The 25,000-nt window shown below is 49.8% G+C and overlaps 1 protein-coding gene across 1 annotated transcript in view; it reads left to right on the top strand.

The window, feature by feature from the left end:
* The window catches only part of LOC306918927 (phosphatidate phosphatase LPIN1-like), a gene marked incomplete at both ends in the record, with an annotated part of 88,160 nt that overhangs the window by 58,821 nt on the left and 4,339 nt on the right, over nt 1–25,000 (top strand). Inside the window, 2 exons of the mRNA XM_079531764.1 lie at nt 9,596–9,744; nt 12,359–12,445. Of these exons, the coding sequence (XP_079387890.1) occupies nt 9,596–9,744; nt 12,359–12,445 (236 nt within the window). The remainder of the gene's footprint in view (nt 1–9,595; nt 9,745–12,358; nt 12,446–25,000) is intronic.

The following is a 25,000-nucleotide window of genomic DNA, read 5'->3' as shown; positions in this document are numbered from 1 at the left end:
TCTCCAAGTAGGGTTGAATACACGGCGTTCTCTCCAAGTAGGGTTGAATACACGGCGTTCATAAAGCGTTCTCTCCAAGTAGGGTTGAATACACGGCGTTCTCTCCAAGTAGGGTTGAATACACGGCGTTCTCTCCAAGTAGGGTTGAATACACGGCGTTCTCTCCAAGTAGGGTTGAATACACGGCGTTCTCTCCAAGTAGGGTTGAATACACGGCGTTCTCTCCAAGTAGGGTTGAATACACGGCGTTCTCTCCAAGTAGGGTTGAATACACGGCGTTCTCTCCAAGTAGGGTTGAATACACGGCGTTCATAAAGCGTTCTCTCCAAGTAGGGTTGAATACACGGCGTTCTCTCCAAGTAGGGTTGAATACACGGCGTTCTCTCCAAGTAGGATTGAATACACGGCGTTCTCTCCAAGTAGGATTGAATACACGGCGTTCTCTCCAAGTAGGGTTGAATACACGGCGTTCTCTCCAAGTAGGGTTGAATACACGGCGTTCTCTCCAAGTAGGGTTGAATACACGGCGTTCTCTCCAAGTAGGGTTGAATACACGGCGTTCTCTCCAAGTAGGGTTGAATACACGGCGTTCTCTCCAAGTAGGGTTGAATACACGGCGTTCTCTCCAAGTAGGGTTGAATACACGGCGTTCATAAAGCGTTCTCTCCAAGTAGAGTTGAATACACGGCGTTCTCTCCAAGTAGGGTTGAATACACGGCGTTCTCTCCAAGTAGGGTTGAATACACGGCGTTCTCTCCAAGTAGGGTTGAATACACGGCGTTCTCTCCAAGTAGGGTTGAATACACGGCGTTCTCTCCAAGTAGGGTTGAATACACGGCGTTCTCTCCAAGTAGGGTTGAATACACGGCGTTCTCTCCAAGTAGGGTTGAATACACGGCGTTCTCTCCAAGTAGGGTTGAATACACGGCGTTCTCTCCAAGTAGGGTTGAATACACGGCGTTCTCTCCAAGTAGGGTTGAATACACGGCGTTCTCTCCAAGTAGGGTTGAATACACGGCGTTCTCTCCAAGTAGGGTTGAATACACGGCGTTCTCTCCAAGTAGGGTTGAATACACGGCGTTCTCTCCAAGTAGGGTTGAATACACGGCGTTCTCTCCAAGTAGGGTTGAATACACGGCGTTCTCTCCAAGTAGGGTTGAATACACGGCGTTCTCTCCAAGTAGGGTTGAATTCACGGCGTTCTCTCCAAGTAGGGTTGAATACACGGCGTTCATAAAGCGTTCTCTCCAAGTAGGGTTGAATACACGGCGTTCGTCCTCAAACTTTCTCTTCTTGTTGTTCGGCAGCATATTGAATCTGAATCACAGCAGCAGTGTCTTCTCAGCAGTTGTCAGTGGTGTCTGTCAGGTAGCTTTCAGGTGAATGAATGCTGAAACTGTATTACCTGGACTCTTATGTATGGTGCATGGGGCCATATAATGGGGCCATTATAATGTTAATGAGGCCTCTCTGTACACGTGTGTGTGAGAGAGAGAGAGAGAGAGAGAGAGAGAGTAATCTATATACTACTTTTGATTTATACAACTTCTTGAATTTGTTTATTGTACTATAAAAAAAAAATCGTTATCCAATCCATTCCACAGCTCGACCTAACCCGATATGACCTAACCCGATATGACCTATCCCGATATGACCTAACCCGATATGACCTAACCCGATATGACCTAACCCGATATGACCTAACCCGATATGACCTAACCCGATATGACCTATCCCGATATGACCTAACCCGATATGACCTAACCCGATATGACCTAACCCGATATGCATCTCTTTACTGTTCATTCTGGCGTTTATTTGTTTGTTTGAACATGTAAGGGCTCTCTCTCTAGGCCAGAACCTCTCTAGGCCAGAACCTCTCTAGGCCAGAACCTCTCTCTAGGCCAGAACCTCTCTCTAGGCCAGAACCTCTCTAGGCCAGAACCTCTATAGGCCAGAACCTCTCTAGGCCAGAACCTCTCTCTAGGCCAGAACCTCTCTCTAGGCCAGAACCTCTCTAGGCCAGAACCTCTCTCTAGGCCAGAACCTCTCTAGGCCAGAACCTCTCTAGGCCAGAACCTCTCTCTAGGCCAGAACCTCTCTAGGCCAGAACCTCTCTAGGCCAGAACCTCTCTCTAGGCCAGAACCTCTCTAGGCCAGAACCTCTCTCTAGGCCAGAACCTCTCTCTAGGCCAGAACCTCTCTAGGCCAGAACCTCTCTAGGCCAGAACCTCTCTAGGCCAGAACCTCTCTAGGCCAGAACCTCTCTCTAGGCCAGAACCTCTCTAGGCCAGAGCCTCTCTAGGCCAGGGCCTCTCTAGGCCAGAACCTCTCTAGGCCAGAACCTCTCTAGGCCAGAACCTCTCTAGGCCAGAACCTCTCTAGGCCAGAACCTCTCTAGGCCAGGGCCTCTCTAGGCCAGAACCTCTCTAGGCCAGAACCTCTCTAGGCCAGAACCTCTCTAGGCCAGAACCTCTCTAGGCCAGAACCTCTCTAGGCCAGAGCCTCTCTAGGCCAGGGCCTCTCTAGGCCAGAACCTCTCTAGGCCAGAACCTCTCTAGGCCAGAACCTCTCTAGGCCAGAGCCTCTCTAGGCTGAAACCTCTCTAGGCCAGGGCCTCTCTAGGCCAGAACCTCTCTAGGCCAGAGCCTCTCTAAGCCAGAACCTCTATAGGCCAGAACCTCTATAGGCCAGAACCTCTCTCTAGGCCAGAACCTCTCTCTAGGCCAGAACCTCTCTAGGCCAGAACCTCTATAGGCCAGAACCTCTCTCTAGGCCAGAACCTCTCTCTAGGCCAGAACCTCTCTAGGCCAGAACCTCTATAGGCCAGAACCTCTCTCTAGGCCAGAACCTCTATAGGCCAGAACCTCTCTCTAGGCCAGAACCTCTCTAGGCCAGAACCTCTATAGGCCAGAACCTCTCTCTAGGCCAGAACCTCTCTAGGCCAGAACCTCTATAGGCCAGAACCTCTCTAGGCCAGAGCCTCTCTAGAACAGAACCTCTCTAGGCCAGAACCTCTCTCTAGGCCAGAACCTCTCTCTAGGCCAGAACCTCTCTAGGCCAGAACCTCTCTAGGCCAGAACCTCTCTAGGCCAGAACCTCTCTCTAGGCCAGAACCTCTCTAGGCCAGAACCTCTCTAGGCCAGAACCTCTCTAGGCCAGAGCCTCTCTAGGCCAGAACCTCTCTAGGCCAGAACCTCTCTAGACCAGAACCTCTCTCTAGACCAGAACCTCTCTAGGCCAGAACCTCTCTAGACCAGAACCTCTCTCTAGGCCAGAACCTCTCTCTAGGCCAGAACCTCTCTAGGCCAGAACCTCTCTCTAGGCCAGAGCCTCTATAGGCCAGAACCTCTCTAGGCCAGAACCTCTCTAGGCCAGAACCTCTCTAGGCCAGAACCTCTCTAGGCCAGAGCCTCTCTAGGCCAGAACCTCTCTATAGGCCAGAACCTCTCTATAGGCCAGAACCTCTCTAGGCCAGAACCTCTCTATAGGCCAGAACCTCTCTATAGGCCAGAACCTCTCTAGGCCAGAACCTCTCTAGGCCAGAACCTCTATAGGCCAGAACCTCTATAGGCCAGAACCTCTCTAGGCCAGAACCTCTATAGGCCAGAACCTCTCTAGGCCAGAACCTCTATAGGCCAGAACCTCTATAGGCCAGAGCCTCTCTAGGCCAGAACCTCTCTAGGCCAGAGCCTCTCTAGGCCAGAACCTCTATAGGCCAGAACCTCTCTAGGCCAGAACCTCTCTAGGCCAGAACCTCTCTAGGCCAGAGCCTCTCTAGGCCAGAACCTCTCTCTAGGCCAGAACCTCTCTAGGCCAGAACCTCTCTAGGCCAGAACCTCTCTAGGCCAGAGCCTCTCTAGGCCAGAACCTCTCTCTAGGCCAGAACCTCTCTAGGCCAGAACCTCTCTAGGCCAGAACCTCTATAGGCCAGAACCTCTCTAGGCCAGAACCTCTCTAGGCCAGAACCTCTCTAGGCCAGAACCTCTCTAGGCCAGAGCCTCTCTAGGCCAGAACCTCTCTAGGCCAGAACCTCTCTAGGCCAGAACCTCTCTAGGCCAGAACCTCTCTAGGCCAGAACCTCTCTAGGCCAGAGCCTCTCTAGGCCAGAACCTCTCTAGGCCAGAACCTCTCTATAGGCCAGAACCTCTCTAGGCCAGAACCTCTCTAGGCCAGAACCTCTCTAGGCCAGAGCCTCTCTAGGCCAGAACCTCTATAGGCCAGAACCTCTCTAGGCCAGAACCTCTCTCTAGGCCAGAACCTCTCTAGGCCAGAACCTCTCTCTAGGCCAGAACCTCTCTAGGCCAGAACCTCTCTCTAGGCCAGAACCTCTCTCTAGGCCAGAACCTCTCTAGGCCAGAGCCTCTCTAGGCCAGAACCTCTATAGGCCAGAACCTCTCTAGGCCAGAACCTCTCTAGGCCAGAACCTCTCTAGGCCAGAACCTCTATAGGCCAGAACCTCTCTAGGCCAGAACCTCTATAGGCCAGAACCTCTCTAGGCCAGAACCTCTATAGGCCAGAACCTCTCTAGGCCAGAACCTCTCTAGGCCAGAACCTCTATAGGCCAGAACCTCTCTAGGCCAGAACCTCTCTATAGGCCAGAACCTCTCTAGGCCAGAACCTCTCTAGGCCAGAACCTCTATAGGCCAGAACCTCTCTATAGGCCAGAGCCTCTCTAGGCCAGAACCTCTCTAGGCCAGAACCTCTCTATAGGCCAGAACCTCTCTATAGGCCAGAACCTCTCTAGGCCAGAACCTCTATAGGCCAGAACCTCTCTAGGCCAGAACCTCTATAGGCCAGAACCTCTCTAGGCCAGAACCTCTCTAGGCCAGAGCCTCTCTAGGCCAGAGCCTCTCTAGGCCAGAACCTCTCTATAGGCCAGAACCTCTCTAGGCCAGAGCCTCTATAGGCCAGAACCTCTATAGGCCAGAACCTCTATAGGCCAGAACCTCTCTATAGGCCAGAACCTCTCTCTAGGCCAGAACCTCTATAGGCCAGAACCTCTATAGGCCAGAACCTCTATAGGCCAGAACCTCTATAGGCCAGAACCTCTATAGGCCAGAACCTCTATAGGCCAGAACCTCTATAGGCCAGAACCTCTCTATAGGCCAGAACCTCTCTCTAGGCCAGAACCTCTATAGGCCAGAGCCTCTCTAGGCCAGAGCCTCTCTAGGCCAGAACCTCTCTAGGCCAGAACCTCTCTAGGCCAGAGCCTCTCTAGGCCAGAACCTCTCTAGGCCAGAACCTCTCTCTAGGCCAGAACCTCTCTATAGGCCAGAACCTCTCTATAGGCCAGAACCTCTCTATAGGCCAGAACCTCTCTAGGCCAGAACCTCTATAGGCCAGAACCTCTATAGGCCAGAACCTCTATAGGCCAGAACCTCTCTATAGGCCAGAGCCTCTCTAGGCCAGAACCTCTCTAGGCCAGAACCTCTCTATAGGCCAGAACCTCTCTATAGGCCAGAACCTCTCTAGGCCAGAACCTCTATAGGCCAGAACCTCTCTAGGCCAGAACCTCTATAGGCCAGAACCTCTCTAGGCCAGAACCTCTCTAGGCCAGAGCCTCTCTAGGCCAGAGCCTCTCTAGGCCAGAACCTCTCTATAGGCCAGAACCTCTCTAGGCCAGAGCCTCTATAGGCCAGAACCTCTATAGGCCAGAACCTCTATAGGCCAGAACCTCTCTATAGGCCAGAACCTCTCTCTAGGCCAGAACCTCTATAGGCCAGAACCTCTATAGGCCAGAACCTCTATAGGCCAGAACCTCTATAGGCCAGAACCTCTATAGGCCAGAACCTCTATAGGCCAGAACCTCTATAGGCCAGAACCTCTCTATAGGCCAGAACCTCTCTCTAGGCCAGAACCTCTATAGGCCAGAGCCTCTCTAGGCCAGAGCCTCTCTAGGCCAGAACCTCTCTAGGCCAGAACCTCTCTAGGCCAGAGCCTCTCTAGGCCAGAACCTCTCTAGGCCAGAACCTCTCTCTAGGCCAGAACCTCTCTATAGGCCAGAACCTCTCTATAGGCCAGAACCTCTCTATAGGCCAGAACCTCTCTAGGCCAGAACCTCTATAGGCCAGAACCTCTATAGGCCAGAACCTCTCTAGGCCAGAACCTCTCTAGGCCAGAACCTCTCTCTAGGCCAGAACCGCTATAGGCCAGAGCCTCTCTCTATAGGCCAGAACCTCTCTAGGCCAGAACCTCTCTAGGCCAGAGCCTCTCTCTATAGGCCAGAACCTCTCTAGGCCAGAACCTCTCTAGGCCAGAACCTCTCTAGGCCAGAACCTCTATAGGCCAGAACCTCTCTATAGGCCAGAACCTCTCTATAGGCCAGAGCCTCTCTAGGCCAGAACCTCTATAGGCCAGAACCTCTCTAGGCCAGAACCTCTCTATAGGCCAGAACCTCTCTAGGCCAGAACCTCTCTAGGCCAGAACCTCTATAGGCCAGAACCTCTCTATAGGCCAGAGCCTCTCTAGGCCAGAACCTCTCTAGGCCAGAACCTCTATAGGCCAGAACCTCTCTAGGCCAGAACCTCTCTAGGCCAGAACCTCTATAGGCCAGAACCTCTCTAGGCCAGAACCTCTATAGGCCAGAACCTCTCTAGGCCAGAACCTCTATAGGCCAGAACCTCTCTAGGCCAGAACCTCTCTAGGCCAGAACCTCTATAGGCCAGAACCTCTCTAGGCCAGAACCTCTCTATAGGCCAGAACCTCTCTAGGCCAGAACCTCTCTAGGCCAGAACCTCTATAGGCCAGAACCTCTCTATAGGCCAGAGCCTCTCTAGGCCAGAACCTCTCTAGGCCAGAACCTCTCTATAGGCCAGAACCTCTCTATAGGCCAGAACCTCTCTAGGCCAGAACCTCTATAGGCCAGAACCTCTCTAGGCCAGAACCTCTATAGGCCAGAACCTCTCTAGGCCAGAGCCTCTATAGGCCAGAACCTCTCTAGGCCAGAACCTCTCTAGGCCAGAGCCTCTCTAGGCCAGAGCCTCTCTAGGCCAGAACCTCTCTATAGGCCAGAACCTCTATAGGCCAGAACCTCTCTAGGCCAGAGCCTCTCTAGGCCAGAACCTCTATAGGCCAGAACCTCTATAGGCCAGAACCTCTCTAGGCCAGAACCTCTCTAGGCCAGAGCCTCTCTAGGCCAGAGCCTCTCTAGGCCAGAACCTCTCTATAGGCCAGAACCTCTATAGGCCAGAACCTCTCTAGGCCAGAACCTCTCTAGGCCAGAACCTCTCTAGGCCAGAACCTCTATAGGCCAGAACCTCTATAGGCCAGAACCTCTATAGGCCAGAACCTCTCTAGGCCAGAACCTCTCTAGGCCAGAACCTCTCTAGGCCAGAGCCTCTCTAGGCCAGAACCTCTATAGGCCAGAACCTCTATAGGCCAGAACCTCTCTAGGCCAGAACCTCTCTAGGCCAGAGCCTCTCTAGGCCAGAACCTCTATAGGCCAGAACCTCTCTAGGCCAGAACCTCTATAGGCCAGAACCTCTATAGGCCAGAACCTCTCTAGGCCAGAGCCTCTCTAGGCCAGAACCTCTCTAGGCCAGAACCTCTCTAGGCCAGAGCCTCTCTAGGCCAGAGCCTCTCTAGGCCAGAACCTCTCTATAGGCCAGAACCTCTCTATAGGCCAGAACCTCTCTAGGCCAGAACCTCTATAGGCCAGAACCTCTATAGGCCAGAACCTCTATAGGCCAGAACCTCTCTATAGGCCAGAACCTCTCTAGGCCAGAACCTCTCTAGGCCAGAACCTCTCTATAGGCCAGAACCTCTCTATAGGCCAGAACCTCTCTAGGCCAGAACCTCTATAGGCCAGAACCTCTATAGGCCAGAACCTCTATAGGCCAGAGCCTCTCTAGGCCAGAACCTCTCTAGGCCAGAACCTCTCTCTAGGCCAGAACCGCTATAGGCCAGAGCCTCTCTCTATAGGCCAGAACCTCTCTAGGCCAGAACCTCTCTAGGCCAGAGCCTCTCTCTATAGGCCAGAACCTCTCTAGGCCAGAACCTCTCTAGGCCAGAACCTCTCTAGGCCAGAACCTCTATAGGCCAGAACCTCTCTATAGGCCAGAACCTCTCTATAGGCCAGAGCCTCTCTAGGCCAGAGCCTCTCTAGGCCAGAACCTCTCTATAGGCCAGAACCTCTCTATAGGCCAGAACCTCTCTAGGCCAGAGCCTCTATAGGCCAGAACCTCTCTATAGGCCAGAACCTCTCTAGGCCAGAACCTCTATAGGCCAGAGCCTCTCTCTATAGGCCAGAACCTCTCTAGGCCAGAACCTCTCTAGGCCAGAGCCTCTCTCTATAGGCCAGAACCTCTCTAGGCCAGAACCTCTATAGGCCAGAACCTCTCTATAGGCCAGAACCTCTCTATAGGCCAGAACCTCTCTAGGCCAGAGCCTCTATAGGCCAGAACCTCTCTATAGGCCAGAACCTCTCTAGGCCAGAACCTCTATAGGCCAGAACCTCTCTATAGGCCAGAACCTCTCTAGGCCAGAGCCTCTCTAGGCCAGAGCCTCTCTAGGCCAGAACCTCTCTAGGCCAGAGCCTCTCTAGGCCAGAACCTCTCTAGGCCAGAACCTCTCTAGGCCAGAACCTCTCTAGGCCAGAGCCTCTCTAGGCCAGAACCTCTATAGGCCAGAGCCTCTCTCTATAGGCCAGAGCCTCTCTAGGCCAGAACCTCTCTATAGGCCAGAACCTCTCTATAGGCCAGAACCTCTCTAGGCCAGAACCTCTCTATAGGCCAGAACCTCTCTAGGCCAGAACCTCTCTAGGCCAGAACCTCTCTAGGCCAGAACCTCTATAGGCCAGAACCTCTCTATAGGCCAGAACCTCTCTAGGCCAGAACCTCTCTAGGCCAGAACCTCTATAGGCCAGAACCTCTCTAGGCCAGAACCTCTATAGGCCAGAACCTCTCTCTAGGCCAGAACCTCTATAGGCCAGAACCTCTCTAGGCCAGAGCCTCTCTAGGCCAGAGCCTCTATAGGCCAGAACCTCTCTAGGCCAGAACCTCTATAGGCCAGAACCTCTATAGGCCAGAACCTCTATAGGCCAGAACCTCTCTAGGCCAGAACCTCTCTAGGCCAGAACCTCTATAGGCCAGAACCTCTCTAGGCCAGAGCCTCTCTAGGCCAGAGCCTCTATAGGCCAGAACCTCTCTAGGCCAGAACCTCTCTATAGGCCAGAACCTCTCTATAGGCCAGAGCCTCTCTAGGCCAGAACCTCTCTAGGCCAAAACGTAAATTCATTATGGTTTGTTTTATTCAGACTAGCTGTATTCAGGCTACGTATTAGCCAGGATACGTACGTATCCCATTCTGGACAGGAACCCCTTTTGGTGTTTTAAGCATTATGTTATACTTCAGCTATTGCAAAATAGCAGATCTACAAGCTCATAGCGTGGCTACGAGCTTGTAGATCTGCTATTTTTGAAAAATCATGATAGCTAAATTATAACATAATGTTTAAAACACCAAAAGGGGTTCCTGCCCAAAATGGGTTAAACACCTCCATATTAAGTTGTGTGAAGTCCAAGAGATGGTCACGTATTTCATCAGGTCACCCATTTCACCGTAACCCCCCCCCCCCCCCCCCCCCCCCCAACAGCTGTCTCTCCATCTGAAGGAGGGGCCCAACGATGTGGTGTTCAGCGTGACCACGCAGTACCAGGGCACCTGCAGGTGCCAGGGCGCCATCTACCTGTGGAGCTGGGACGACAAGATCGTCATCTCCGACATCGATGGAACCATCACCAGGTAGAAACGCCCTGACCGCTCCCATCAATTCCATGTTCTGTTCTTTGGCTTTATATAGAAGTGTCCTATTTTGTATACGTCTCTAAATGTTTTGATGAATTGAACAAGGTGGACCCTCTTGTAAACAAGTGTAGTGCTTTATGGTGTCGTCCACTCACAGTGAACAGTCTTTGAAAAAAAAGGGTCAAAATGACCTCTCAGACATGCTAGTGTTTTAATGACCTCTCAGACATGCTAGTGTTTTAATGACCTCTCAGACATGCTAGTGTTTTAATGACCTCTCAGACATGCTAGTGTTTTAATGACCTCTCAGACATGCTAGTGTTTTAATGACCTCTCAGACATGCTAGTGTTTTAATGACCTCTCAGACATGCTAGTGTTTTAATGACCTCTCAGACATGCTAGTGTTTTAAGTGCATTTTGATAGCGATACGTTTGTAGGAGGAGGAGAGAACACTGGAGCAGAACAGACACGTGTGACCAGATTTGCAAATGCGCAAATTCCAGCTTTTCAGTTAAAGGGGGATACCACTCATTTTAAACATTTTACTATGTCATTAACATACCTTAGAGCTGTTGTGTGGAAATCATTTTAAAAAAGTCCCCCCCATTCTGTGTTTCCTAGAACTGGAGGAATGAAAAAAATCATTAACATGGTGATATCACATCTTGATGATGTCATCAAGGTGTGATTCACCATGTTAATGATTTTTTTTCAGACCTCTTCATGTGGTCTTCATCAGAGTCAGCCATGACTCTGATGAAGACCACAGCTCTACCATCAGAGTCTGCCATGAAGAGCAGGTCCATGTGGTCTTCATCAGAGTCATGGCTGACTGATGAAGAGCAGGTCCATGTGGTCTTCATCAGAGTCATGGCTGACGGATGGAGACTACAGGTCCATGTGGTCTTCATCAGAGTCATGGCTGACGGATGAAGAGCAGGTCCATGTGGTCTTCATCAGAGTCATGGCTGACTGATGAAGAGCAGGTCCATGTGGTCTTCATCAGAGTCATGGCTGACTGATGAAGAGCAGGTCCATGTGGTCTTCATCAGAGTCATGGCTGACTGATGAAGACTACAGGTCCATGTGGTCTTCATCAGAGTCATGGCTGACTGATGAAGAGCAGGTCCATGTGGTCTTCATCAGAGTCATGGCTGACTGATGAAGACTACAGGTCCATGTGGTCTTCATCAGAGTCATGGCTGACTGATGAAGACTACAGGTCCATGTGGTCTTCATCAGAGTCATGGCTGACTGATGAAGACTACAGGTCCATGTGGTCTTCATCAGAGTCATGGCTGACTGATGAAGACTACAGGTCCATGTGGTCTTCATCAGAGTCATGGCTGACGGATGAAGAGCAGGTCCATGTGGTCTTCATCAGAGTCATGGCTGACGGATGAAGAGCAGGTCCATGTGGTCTTCATCAGAGTAATGGCTGACTGATGGAGACTACAGGTCCATGTGGTCTTCATCAGAGTCATGGCTGACTGATGAAGAGCAGGTCCATGTGGTCTTCATCAGAGTCATGGCTGACGGATGAAGACTACAGGTCCATGTGGTCTTCATCAGAGTCATGGCTGACTGATGAAGACTACAGGTCCATGTGGTCTTCATCAGAGTCATGGCTGACGGATGAAGAGCAGGTCCATGTGGTCTTCATCAGAGTCATGGCTGACTGATGGAGAGAACAGGTCCATGTGGTCTTCATCAGAGTCATGGCTGACTGATGAAGAGCAGGTCCATGTGGTCTTCATCAGAGTCATGGCTGACTGATGAAGAGCAGGTCCATGTGGTCTTCATCAGAGTCATGGCTGACTGATGAAGAGCAGGTCCATGTGGTCTTCATCAGAGTCATGGCTGACTGATGAAGACTACAGGTCCATGTGGTCTTCATCAGAGTCATGGCTGACTGATGAAGAGCAGGTCCATGTGGTCTTCATCAGAGTCATGGCTGACTGATGAAGAGCAGGTCCATGTGGTCTTCATCAGAGTCATGGCTGACTGATGAAGAGCAGGTCCATGTGGTCTTCATCAGAGTCATGGCTGACGGATGAAGAGCAGGTCCATGTGGTCTTCATCAGAGTCATGGCTGACTGATGAAGAGCAGGTCCATGTGGTCTTCATCAGAGTCATGGCTGACTGATGAAGACTACAGGTCCATGTGGTCTTCATCAGAGTCATGGCTGACTGATGAAGACCACAGGTCCATGTGGTCTTCATCAGAGTCATGGCTGACTGATGAAGAGCACAGGTCCAAACGCTAGTCATTTTAACATTCAGTAGATTTTCTGTGGTCTGGGGTTTTCTGGCTCAAACAAGTCCTCTGGTTTGCCTGTGGCCTGTTATGTAAGAGTCCTCAAATCCCATATGTGATATAGGGATTTGCCAGCAGACGTCACTGTTGAGGCCTGTTTGCCTGTTTTCATTGCAGCTCAAAAGGCTTCAGAACACACAGAGAGAACCCAGGGCGCAAAAAAAATCCACCCACTGATTCTTCATGTTGTGTGGGTGTAATGAGGTCAAAGGTCAGGTTGTGTGGGTGTAATGCGGTCAAATGTCGTCAGATGTCAAAGGTCAAAGGTCACATCCTGTGTTTGCCTCCACAGGTCAGATGTCATAGGTCACATCCTGCCCACGCTGGGGAAGGACTGGACACACCAAGGCATCGCCGAGCTCTACCATAAAGTTAGCCAGTAAGAACACAGCTCTACCATAAAGTTAGCCAGTAAGAACACAGCTCTACCATAAAGTTGGCCAGTAAGAACACAGCTCTACCATAAAGTTAGCCAGTAAGAACACAGCTCTACCACAACGTTAGCCAATAAGAACACAGCTCTACCATAAAGTTAGCCAGTAAGAACACAGCTCTACCATAAAGTCAGCCAGTAAGAACACAGCTCTACCACAACGTTAGCCAATAAGAACACAGCTCTACCACAAAGTCAGCCAGTAAGAACACAGCTCTACCACAACGTTAGCCAATAAGAACACAGCTCTACCATAAAGTTAGCCAGTAAGAACACAGCTCTACCACAACGTTAGCCAATAAGAACACAGCTCTACCATCAAGTTAGCCAGTAAGAACACAGCTCTACCACAACGTTAGCCAATAAGAACACAGCTCTACCATCAAGTTAGCCAGTAAGAACACAGCTCTACCACAACGTTAGCCAATAAGAACACAGCTCTACCATAAAGTTAGCCAGTAAGAACACAGCTCTACCATAAAGTTAGCCAGTAAGAACACAGCTCTACCACAACGTTAGCCAATAAGAACACAGCTCTACCATAAAGTTAGCCAGTAAGAACACAGCTCTACCATAAAGTTGGCCAGTAAGAACACAGCTCTACCATAAAGTCAGCCAGTAAGAACACAGCTCTACCACAACGTTAGCCAATAAGAACACAGCTCTACCACAAAGTCAGCCAGTAAGAACACAGCTCTACCACAACGTTAGCCAATAAGAACACAGCTCTACCACAAAGTTAGCCAGTAAGAACACAGCTCTACCACAACGTTAGCCAATAAGAACACAGCTCTACCATCAAGTTAGCCAGTAAGAACACAGCTCTACCACAAAGTTAGCCAATAAGAACACAGCTCTACCACAAAGTCAGCCAGTAAGAACACAGCTCTACCATAAAGTTAGCCAGTAAGAACGTATGGTTACTTGGTAACCTTTGTTCTCTGAGTGAAGAGACTACCTCTCCACCCAACATATTTCATATGTAAGGGGAATGACCCCACCTCACTTGTGACGTGGATATCTCTTTAAGACACACCAGTTGTACTGGCACGCACGGGTATATAAGGCCCAGGTGTGCGTGATTACACTGGTTTACTTGATCGACACCACTTCTGAGCGACATCTTGGTGGAGAGGTAGTCTCTTCACTCAGAGAACAAAGGTTACCAAGTAACCATACGTTCTCTATCGTATCGAGACTACCTCTCCACCCAACATATTTCATATGTAAGGGGAACTCTGTAAGACACCTCGTGAGGAAGCGAAGCAGTCCCAGAACCCCGAAGACACCGCCAGTGGGCTCCGACCCAGCACATACTACATTTTGAATTATTTATCATGTATGTTCAATGTAATGTATTTACAACCCCTGGAACGGCCGGACAGCCAGACGCCATCCGCCGCCAAATGCTCAGGTGCTAGACGCCACCCAGAGCCCGGCCCCGCAAGGCACTAAGGCCAGAGACGGCAGGGGTGGAGGGCCGCCCAAGCCAGCCCACCAGACGCAAGGCTGGCTTGACTGGTGAAGGTGACAATGACACCCACCGCTGAGTAGCATGCGAGACCAACTCCCCGAAGGGAGCGAATGCTGCATGTTCAGCCGGTATAACCGGGTGAATGTAGACGGAGTAGACTAAGTCGCCGCTGTGCAAATCTCTGTCAGAGACGCACCTTTCCGCAGCGTCCCCAGGTGGAGTGTGCCTGCCCTCCAGGCGGCACTGGTACTCCTGCCTCTTTGTGTGCTGGATAACCTCTGTGATCCATGCACTCTCACTTGAAGCACTCAAAGAGTTGGTCCGTTATTCTGTGGGCCTTGTGTGGCCCTGACGTCCGACTCTAGTGCTCCAATAGGGCAGAGTGGGGACCGACTCCATCTTTGTACGTCGACTGTCTGTGTGACGACGGTAGGGCAGAGCTCAACCACCTGATTGAGACGTGCCCTTTCGAAAACATTTGGGAGAGAGGCCGGTTTGGGGCATAAGACTATACCATCATCCGGCATAGGCCTGCAGAGCTCAATATGGATTAATAGAGCTCACAACTCTCCCATTTCTCCTTGCAGATGTGACGCCGACAAGGCTGCTGTCTTGAGCATGTCAGGCTCACTGACTAAAGGTCGTAGAGCCTCCAGGGTTAACCCCAGATGGGCCTGATTGGGTCCCTAACCTGAGCCCCTCTGAGCCTCAGGGCACCCTTCAGGAAATGCTCTTCTTTTCTTTGTAACGAGGTTACTGCCGTCTGCAGGGCCTGCGCTCCCGCTCAAGTCAGCCTGCCGAACACTCGGTCAGCTGACTGTTGAAGCCCTGTTCTCAGAACCAGAACGATCCTTATTGTCGCATCACAGTTTTACAAGTAAAAAGTGGATGGCCTTCGTTTTTGTGCATAGTTCCCATCGCGTTTATGCTGCGGAGCTAAGCACACACACAGTGAGAAGGGTGCTGGCCGCCACACTGATACCACATATGGTAGAACCTGATAAATGCTGACAGCGTCGATCAAGAGGCTGTCCCACAGATCTCAGATTGGAGGGCACCTCGAAGCCCATGTGGCAGCGAGGCCCTGTGTGGAATGTGTACATGTTCCTGTTGGGGCTGGCCTGCCTGCCCACCCATATGCCTGCTGGATTGTTTCACAAGCCAATGAGTGAAGTCCAGACAGGGGCATTCTTGTGGCCGCTAACGGCAAGAATGCTGTCCTGTGAGAAGCCATTGCAGCCCAAGTCTCCACGGGCTTAATTGGCTCTCTAACACCGTTCAAGTCCGTCACACGTTCGAGACCCTGAGGCCAACGAAAGTTTGTGTGGAAGCAAAAACTGGCTGTTTCTAGCCGCGTTACAGACCGTCACACGGGTAATTTATAGTAGAACTAACTACAACGCTAGCTAGGGCCACGCCGGGCCACTATGCAAAGCTAAATTACCCACCAAGTTAGTATTAACCCGGTAAAAGAAAGCGGACTTACCGTCTTTCTTCGACTTGAAGCCTCGGGGAAAGGTAGTTTCCGCGGCACCGAGAAACCTTCTCGTCCTTATGGAAATAATCAGATACCAATCGGGAGACTTCGCTGCGGTGTGTGTTACACATGAGAAGAACGTATGGTTACTTGGTAACCTTTGTTCTCTGAGTGAAGAGACTACCTCTCCACCCAACATATTTCATATGTAAGGGGGAATACCTCTGGATGAGGAGGGAGCTCACTCCGTGGCTTCGGTAGCCGGTCTCCAACACACAGAATTACACCCAGGTGTTTACACAGCCATGCCGTAATACAACCTTATGGTGGTTCTGCTCACCCCTGACAGTCACATTCTGCTGTGTGAACAGACAGAATTATTCGCTGGAACAACGTGGAACGTGTAAACTGACGCTGTCAACGATACGCCCGCGTAGTGCATGACTGTGAATGACAGATAATGCACTGGCCGCATGTTCAGAAGAGCCGGAGACACAGGGTGCACCGTGACTGCCCTCGGCCCTAAGGGGCGGAGGCACAGCCTGAGGCCCGACTACTAGAGCAAGGGACCGAGTCCCTGCTTTGCCCTCTAACACATGCCGAGGAGCGTTGCGGACTGTGAGAGTTGACGCCTGCAAGGCCTCTTGTCGAGGTGCCGGCCTAGGTGCCCAAAGTGCTGCAGGTGCCTGGCCACATTGTTGTGGCACTGCACCTCTGAGTGAGCACACACCATTCAGTTATCCAATTTAGGATGCAAAGGCCCTCCCGCCAAGGACTGCGTCCAATCAGGGGGCTAGACATATGCCGAATGGGAGGATACGGGACTCAAAGGTTCCATCGTCTAAGACAAGCCGGTCAGTGCGTCAGTGTGTCCGACCCGGGATCTGAGTATAAACATCCCCGGTCGAGCATGGCAAGCCAGTCGTCTTGGAGGATGGCTTGCCAGACCCTCAGCCCTTCCTTGCCAGGAGAGTGCTGTAAGCAGCACACAACCCCCCGAAGACATAGTGGAACCCACCCAGGGGTCCAACTGAATTGTCTTCCAGGACAGCCGCTGTCCCGAGAGACAGCGGGTGGGGTCTGGGGCCTTAACTGTCAGGACTGAGGGATGGGCTTAGCCCGCCGAGCACATTTTAGCCATACCCCACCGGTTGGCCTGTAACCGAACACGTAGGTCCCTGGAACTGCCAACCTGACTGGGGTTGCACAGCCTGAGGGCAACCGAGGCAAGCTGCTCACGGCTGCTTGTGGAGGTGCACATCCTGTACACCTCCACAGCCTCCTTAGGATGCTGTAGCAAAGCACTGGCCTTTTGGCCGAACATGGCCGATGGCTCAATAGGCAGCGTCATTGGGGGAGCTTGGTTCTCCTATCGCAGCTTGGATTGGGGCCGCCACAGATGGCGCCTCATCGAAGGGTATCTATAGCATTGCCCGCTGCTGCTGCCTGGGGAGCCTGGAAGCCAGTAGCTGCAGCTCCTAAAGGTCCGGGCCATTATGGTCACATAAGCGCCGCGTATAAGCCGGTGCTGAAGTAGTGACAAAATAGGCCTGTGTTGACTAGCTGCGCCTAGATAGCCATAGTGCATTCTCGGGATGAGAAGGAGCTTACCTTGTGGTTTCGAACCGGTAACCGGATTATACCATGCAAGTTTACACCTATAGGTGCGTGAACGGCCTTGCCGTGATACACCGTACAGTGTACTCCGCCCGACAGCCGCGGCACACTCCGCTGTGTTACCGAAATTGGCGAAACTACATCGCGGACGCGTGAGCTGACCCCGTCAGCAATACGCCGTATATACAGTAGTGTGCAAAGGGCTGTGATTTCAGGGCTTGCTCCTGGCAGACTCAGACTCAGACTCAACGCAGAAGATGGCTGCCACGGCAGCCATACACTCGTGTGGTGTTTGAATAGACTGTCTGCTCTGATCCCAAGGGATTTGGTAGTTTTAACTACAAACGAGCCACGATCAAACCCCGAGAGGGACGACTCAGCGTCGGCTTTCTGAACTGCAAAGTGCAGTGGCTCAATTCGGAGGAAACTTGCTCCGTGGCTTCCCCCGTCCGCACGGGTTCTACCACGCAATCTACACCGGAGTGCGTGAACGTTTTTTGCCGCAATACACACCCGGGGGCTCTCTCTCACGAGGCGAGGCAAAAAGTCACAGCCATACAGACGCGGAAGTCGCCCCAGCGACAATCCGCCTGTATAGTGTGCTGTGTTCAATGCTAGCCTGGCAGGACTGTTGTTTCGCTGCGCCGCCGCAGGTCAACTCCAGCCCACGGAATATGCCCCACGGATGCGTGAATTGACGCGCCACTTGTCCTGTCTGTGTCCCTGCCCACAGGTCGACAGACAGGCTATACACCACAGGACGCGTGAGCTAACGCTACGTCAACAATACGCCTGTAATGGTGTTTTTGGCTGGTTACCCTGCCTATATACACTATTATTTTAATTATATTATATTATAATAATTATAATTATAATTATAATTATATTATAATAAAGATTAAATAAATACACATTCTGTTTGGACATGCTCAAAAACGGGGAGTATAGTAATGTGCTTGAGAAGTGAGGGTTTACACTGCTGTCTCTCAGTCACATATTGATATTCATGTGTTGTGTTTTTGTTTTGTTTTGTTGCAATTTGTAACATGTTTCGTGTGGATCCCAAAAGACTAGCTGACTGCCATGGCATCAGCTAATGGGGATCTTTCCGAATAACCAAAAAAAAGAAAAACAACAGCCAGCAGAGCATCTATAATCTCTCTCTATCTCTTCCTCTGGAGGAAGGTCGCACCTGAACTCCACAGCTGAGCTGAGGCACAGAGTGTTTGAGTTGGAGACAACACTCTGCTCCAACCCTTTTGCATTATATTATATAGTGTATATACTGTCGTGTATTGGTTACTGAGGTCACATGACCAGGAAGCAGGTAACCGATTTATATAAGGACACCAAAGGTGATGTAACAATTATTATGAATGAGACCGGCAAGCGGACAAGACGTTGCTGTAATAAAGAAACCATGAAAGACAAGCTTGTGTATATGATTCGTATGATATAAGAACACAACATTGGCGACGAGGTGTGGAAAACGGAGTTACGCGGACGGCATGGAGAAGTCGGGGATCCAACAGTTTGCATGTTACACGGATCCAGCTACTCTCGGACCGAGGTGGACGCGATGGCTAATTTCATTCGAATTGTACGCAGATGGGAAGGGACTGATAATCGTTGATGGAGGGGATAACGCGGCTGCCGCGGCCGTGGTGAAGCAGAGGAGAAGGGCTCTTCTTTTACACCTGGCGGGACCAGACGTCCAGGATGTGTTTTCCACTCTACCGGACACCGGGGAGGCGACGGAATACGCGAAGGCAGTCACGGCACTGAACACGTACTTTGTGCCCCAAGTCAACTCAGCGTTTGCCCGCCAGACGTTTCACAAGTTGTGCCAGGAACCAGGCGAGACCATACAACAGTTTGCAACACGTCTGAGACGAACGGCGAGGGATTGTGGTTTTCAAGCCGACACTGACAACCAGATTAGAGACGCTATCCTGAATAAATGTATGTCAACATATGTGCGCAGAAAATTACTGGAGGAAGGGCATGCACTGACGCTTGCCCGCACATTGGAGTTATCCTCACAATGTGAGAGGATTGAAGAACAGATGGCGGCCATTTCTCTGGCTGAAGACAGGAGGGACACCGAGACCGTGCATCGCGTCACACAAAAAGGAGGGAAATATCCAGCATCGAGAGGGAAACCACCGGAAAGAGACCAAGAAGGCGCCACATCGGAGAGGAAATGCTTCAGGTGTGGACGTGCTGATCACATGGCAAGGGATCCAAAATGCCCTGCGCGAGGACAGACATGTCACAAATGCAACGGGAGGGACCACTACTCCAAGATGTGTCGCACAAGAGGATCAAGGAACCAAAATGTGAACACAGTGGAGGTAGAGCATGATGATGAGTTTGCATTTAATGTGAAAGAAGACGACATGTCAGAGAAACTTAGGCCCTTTCCCAATTCCTTTTTTAACCCTACCCCTCAGCCCTTGGCCCTACCCCTTACCCCTTGCCCCTTCCCCTTGTCCCTTCATAATGAGTGTCAAGGGGTAGGGGGATAAATCATCACCCTAGGAATTGGAACGTCCCTAAATATTCGTCCTTGTAGATATTGATATATTGATATACAACTTGTTCTCAGAAAATAGCTGATCTGCAAGCTCACTACAGGCCAGTGGTCCCCAAATTTTTCATGTCAAGGACCCCCAAATTGACACGAATTAGCCCGCAGACCCCCATTTGAAGAGATATGCCAGGCACCCCATATATTTTTACGAATCTAGCAGTGTCACGGACCACCAGTGTGACATGCATTAGTCCATGGACCCCCATTTGATGGCATTTCTGTCTCTGGGATCCCCAATTTATATTGTAAAATCAATGTTAATTAACTCTAAGAGTGTACAAATGGACCCTTATGGGTCCATTTGGTTCCAAACTATCATTTAGCTGGGGACCCCCTGGAACTCTCTCAAGGACCCCTGGGGGTCCCCATAACCCACTTTGGAAACCACTGCTATAAGCTGTAGATCGGCTATTTTGGGAGAAGAGATGGAACGTAAATATTTATGGCTGTGGTTATGATGAAATAAATATATTGTAATTTTGTCTCATCTTGGTAGCCCACCAGAATGTCATTCAGCTAGATATAGCTCATTCTGACACACTGCTCAACAGTTGTACCTGATTCATTGATTATTGTATTAACAGTTTGTATAAAATGGGTACAGTTATATATCATATAGCCTACAGGGTTAGAAAAAGGAAAAACAATTTACAATATAGAAAGAAGGGGCTGTGGTCACTGTGTTCATTGTTTTTAATATCATTAAGAACAGAGTCATTTTCTATCATGGAAGTCGTGGTATGCTAATAATAATATGAATGATAATGTTTCAAATTCAACAACATTTAGGACAATCGTGATTCATCTCCATCCAATGTACAGGCTGTACAGCAGCTTGCAGTCTGCTCCATAGCTGGTTTGCCTGGGGGGGAAAAACAACACCATTGCTAATTAGTTATGTAACTTTTGCAACTTGTGGGGATTATCATAACATTGGTCATGATAAAACCATACCAGCTATCACTGCAGCGAGTAGCCAACGTTATGCAGCGGCAGCGTTATGTAGGTACAGTAGGCTATTTCACGGCTTTTAAGAGCTCCAAAACTGCAGAATGTTGACATATCGTGGTCTGGGGGTCGGACTGATGCCTGCTAGTTAAGCTAGTAGTTTGCATCCGAGTTGTTCCACCGGGGCACCGGCGGTAAATACAAAATAATAAAGCGCCGATGCGAAATTAATGGGTAACGTTACCGTAACGTTGTATGAATGCAACGCCGTAGCATATCGTTAGTTCAAGTGAGGTAACGTTAACCTTTGCTAGAGATTGCGATATTTTTGGCGATGCAGATTGTTAACACATTCAAATAATATTGGTTAATATCATATTCTTCCATAAGTTCCATAATAAAGGACTGAAAAGGCGTCTTACCTCGTCCGCCTTCCGCCCTCTGTGTCATGTCCCTCCGTTTTAAGTCTGGTCGCGATATCCCTTGGTTTGAAGGGGATCCTAACCCTCGCCCTTGGCCCTACCCCTCGCTCCAAAGAGAATTGAGATAACCCTTCCTCCTCACGTGAACGCGCATCAGCAAGGGGAAGGGCTAAGGGCGATGGAGAAGGGGGGAATTGGGAAAGGGCCTTACATTTTGTGTGGGGGGAGTAAATGTGGAAATGTTAGTTGACTCAGGTGCTAAAAGCAATGTGATGGGAACAAATGCATGGGAAAAACTCAAGGCAGAAAAGATAAAATGTAATTCCTATGTGCCAAAAGAAAAGAGGAGTTTGTACCCTTACTCATCCAGTGAACCTCTCCCAATTAAGGGGATTTTTGAATGTGAAATTACCATTGGTAACAGGTCTGAACAGGCAGAATTCATTGTAATTAAGGGTAATGGTGAACCACTATTGGGTAGAAAGACAGCCATGAAATTGTGAGTGTTGAAAATAGGTGAAAATGTCTCTGTGGTGACCGACATCAAAGACACACTCAAGCAGCAATATCCAGGTGTGTTCAAGGGTGTAGGGAAATTGAACACCAAGCAGATTAGTTTATACATAGACCCACAGGTTAAGCCAGTGGCCCAGCCACTTAGACGCATACCATACCACCTCAGGGAGGCGGTGGAAAATAAAATTAAGGAATTAATTGATTTAGACATTGTGGAAAGTGTCGAAGGCCCCACCCCTTGGGTGAACCCAGTGGTGATAATTCCAAAACCTGACAAAGATATCAGAATGTGTCTAGATATGAGGAGGGCCAATGAAGCAATTGTGAGGGAACGGTACCCCATTCCTACTGTGGATGACATTTTGCAAGGCATGAATGGCTCAACTGTGTTTAGCAAGCTAGACCTTAAATGGGGCTACCATCAGTTAGAGCTGACCCCAGAGTCAAGGGAAATAGCCACTTTTGCAATACATAATGGACTGTACAGGTACAAAAGGTTAATTTTTGGTGTCTCATCAGCCAGTGAGCAATACCAGCATGAGATAGCCAATACATTAGCTGGCATTGAGGGTGTTGAGAACATCTCAGATGATGTGATAGTGCACGCACGAGATCAGGAAACACATGACAAGAGTTTACATGCTGTTCTGAAGAGGCTCTCAGAGTGCGGTTTAACACTAAACCCAGGGAAGTGTCAATTCAACATGGACAGGTTGATTTTCATGGGGATACTCCTGTCAGAGAAGGGCATAGGACCAACAGAGGAGAGGGTGAGAGCTATTGTGGAGGCCAGAGAACCAGAGAATGCCTCAGAGGTCAGGAGTTTCCTGGGTCTCGTAGGATTCAGTTCCAGGTTCATACCAGGTTTTGCAACACTGTCAGAGCCATTACGATGCCTGACTAGAAAAGAGGTGCCATTTGAGTTTGGTCCAGAGCAGAAAAAAGCATTCCAGGTTCTAAAGGATGAACTAGCCAAAACTGTCACACTAGCCTATTTTGACAAGGAAGCACCAACTAAGGCAATTGCAGATGCAAGTCCTGTAGGTTTAGGAGCAGTGCTAGTGCAGGACCAGCAGGGAAAGATGGTACCTGTATGCTATGTGAGCCGCAGCTTGACAGACTGTGAGCGTAGATACTCTCAGACAGAGCGTGAAGCTTTAGGTCTAGTGTGGGCTTGTGAGAGATTACATCCTTATGTGTATGGTAGGAGGTTTGATTTAATCACTGACCATAAACCACTAGAGGTCATATACGGTCCTCGATCTAAACCATGTGCACGCATAGAGAGATGGGTTCTCAGATTACAACCTTATGATTTCAGAGTTGTATATGTACCGGGGAAACAAAACATAGCAGACCCGTTGTCACGGCTGCTAGGACATTCAGCAAGAAGAGAGGTGCACAAACATGACTCAGATGAGTATGTTTGATTTGTGGCAATGAGCGCTACACCCAAAGCACTTACTACACGAGAGATAGAGGAAGCATCTGCTACCGACACAGAATTGATTGAGGTTCGCAATGCACTAACAAATGGATGTTTTGATAATTGTAAACAATATGCACCGATTGTTAATGAGTTGTGTACAATAGGATACATCGTGCTACGAGGGACACGCATAGTGCTGCCACAGAGCCTGCAAGCACGAGCACTCACACTAGCCCATGAAGGGCATCTGGGAATAGTGGGAACCAAACAACATCTCAGAACCAAGGTTTGGTGGCCTGGCATGGAGAGAGCAGCTGAGAAGTACTGTAAGGCATGTCATGGATGTCAAATTGTAGCCAGACCTGACCCACCAGAACCACTGAGATCTACAAGTCTACCGGATGGTCCCTGGCAAGATATTGCCATAGATCTGCTAGGGCCACTGCCAACCAATCACTCCATACTCGTGGTGGTAGATTACTACAGTCGCTACTATGAATATGACATTATGACTTCCACAACTGCGGAGAAGGTCATTGACAGCCTGGAGTCCATGTTTAGCAGGCATGGACTACCAGTTTCCTGCAGATCGGATGGGGGTCCCCAGTTCAAGGCTGAATTGTTCAAGGAGTACTGCGAGACAAATGGAATCACGCACGTGAAGACGACTCCAAAATGGGCTCAAGCGAATGGAGAAGTTGAGCGTCAGAATTCATCGCTGATGAAGAGAATAAGGATCGCTCAAGCAGAAGGACTGGACTGGAAACGTGAGCTGAGAAAGTATGTGACTGTGTACCGGAGCATAGAACATGCTACTACTGGGAAAAGCCCTGCTGAACTGCTCTTTAATCGGAAAATGAGAGGAAAGTTGCCAGATCTCTGTGGATCACACACAGCATCGCTGGAAGTACGTGACAGAGATGCAGAGCAAAAGGGTAAAGCAAAACTGTATGCTGATGAACGACGGGGAGCTCAGTACTCAAAGGTGGACGTTGGAGACACGGTGCTCATACAGCAGGACAAGGTGGACAAATTCACCACACCATTCAACGCGACACCACACAAAGTGGTGAGCAAAACAGGAAGTCAGGTGGTGGTTGAATCACCCACAGGAGCACGATACCAGAGAAACACCACACATGTGAAAAGATATGTGACAAACAGGCCTACGGAGGAACACAACACACAAGAGGAGAGTGCACTTGATGTGGACACACAGGTACAGGATAAGGTCACGCACACACCACAACACATTGAAAGGTCAGAGGTGCCGAAGGCCAGACCTCAAAGGGTCACAAAGGCACCTGAAAGGCTCCAAGATTTTGTGTTGTCTTGAGCTGAATTACACTTACACAAAAGATATTGTGTATTGAATTGTGAATTGTGATTGAACAAAAGGGAAAAATGTGTTTTCTTGTTTTGCATTGTGAATTGTGATTGGAAAAGGAAAAACGTGTTTTCATTGTTTTAAGGGTCAGTACTGAGGTTGTTAAAGGTTCAAGTTTATTTCCAAGGAAAAGGGGGATGTCGTGTATTGGTTACTGAGGTCACATGACCAGGAAGCAGGTAACCGATTTATATAAGGACACCAAAGGTGATGTAACAATTATTATGAATGAGACCGGCAAGCGGACAAGACGTTGCTGTAATAAAGAAACCATGAAAGACAAGCTTGTGTATATGATTCGTATGATATAAGAACACAACATATACGTATGCAGATTTCCACTGTTTGGCCCATGCTTAGAACGGGGATCGCTTTCCAGGCAAAAATTACCCTACGATATATCACCGTGATGTCACGGGGGTGTCCCCACAGGATTCCCTACACAGCACTGGAGACCAGACTTTGTTTGTTGTGGAATTAATGTCGCGCTGCATGCGTGAGTTGGCATTCAGCTCGTCCTGTCTATGACAGAACCACCACCGTCGCGTGAGCTGACCAGTCAGCAATACGACAGTACGGTGCACTGACTGCCTTTCCCAATTCGGAGAGCTTGCTCCGTGACGTCACACGGGATTCCC

The sequence above is a fragment of the Electrona antarctica genome (genome assembly GCF_951216825.1).
Source record: "Electrona antarctica genome assembly, contig: scaffold_261, whole genome shotgun sequence".
NCBI classification, from domain to species: domain Eukaryota; kingdom Metazoa; phylum Chordata; class Actinopteri; order Myctophiformes; family Myctophidae; genus Electrona; species Electrona antarctica.
This window is presented reverse-complemented; position numbering and strand designations above follow the sequence as displayed.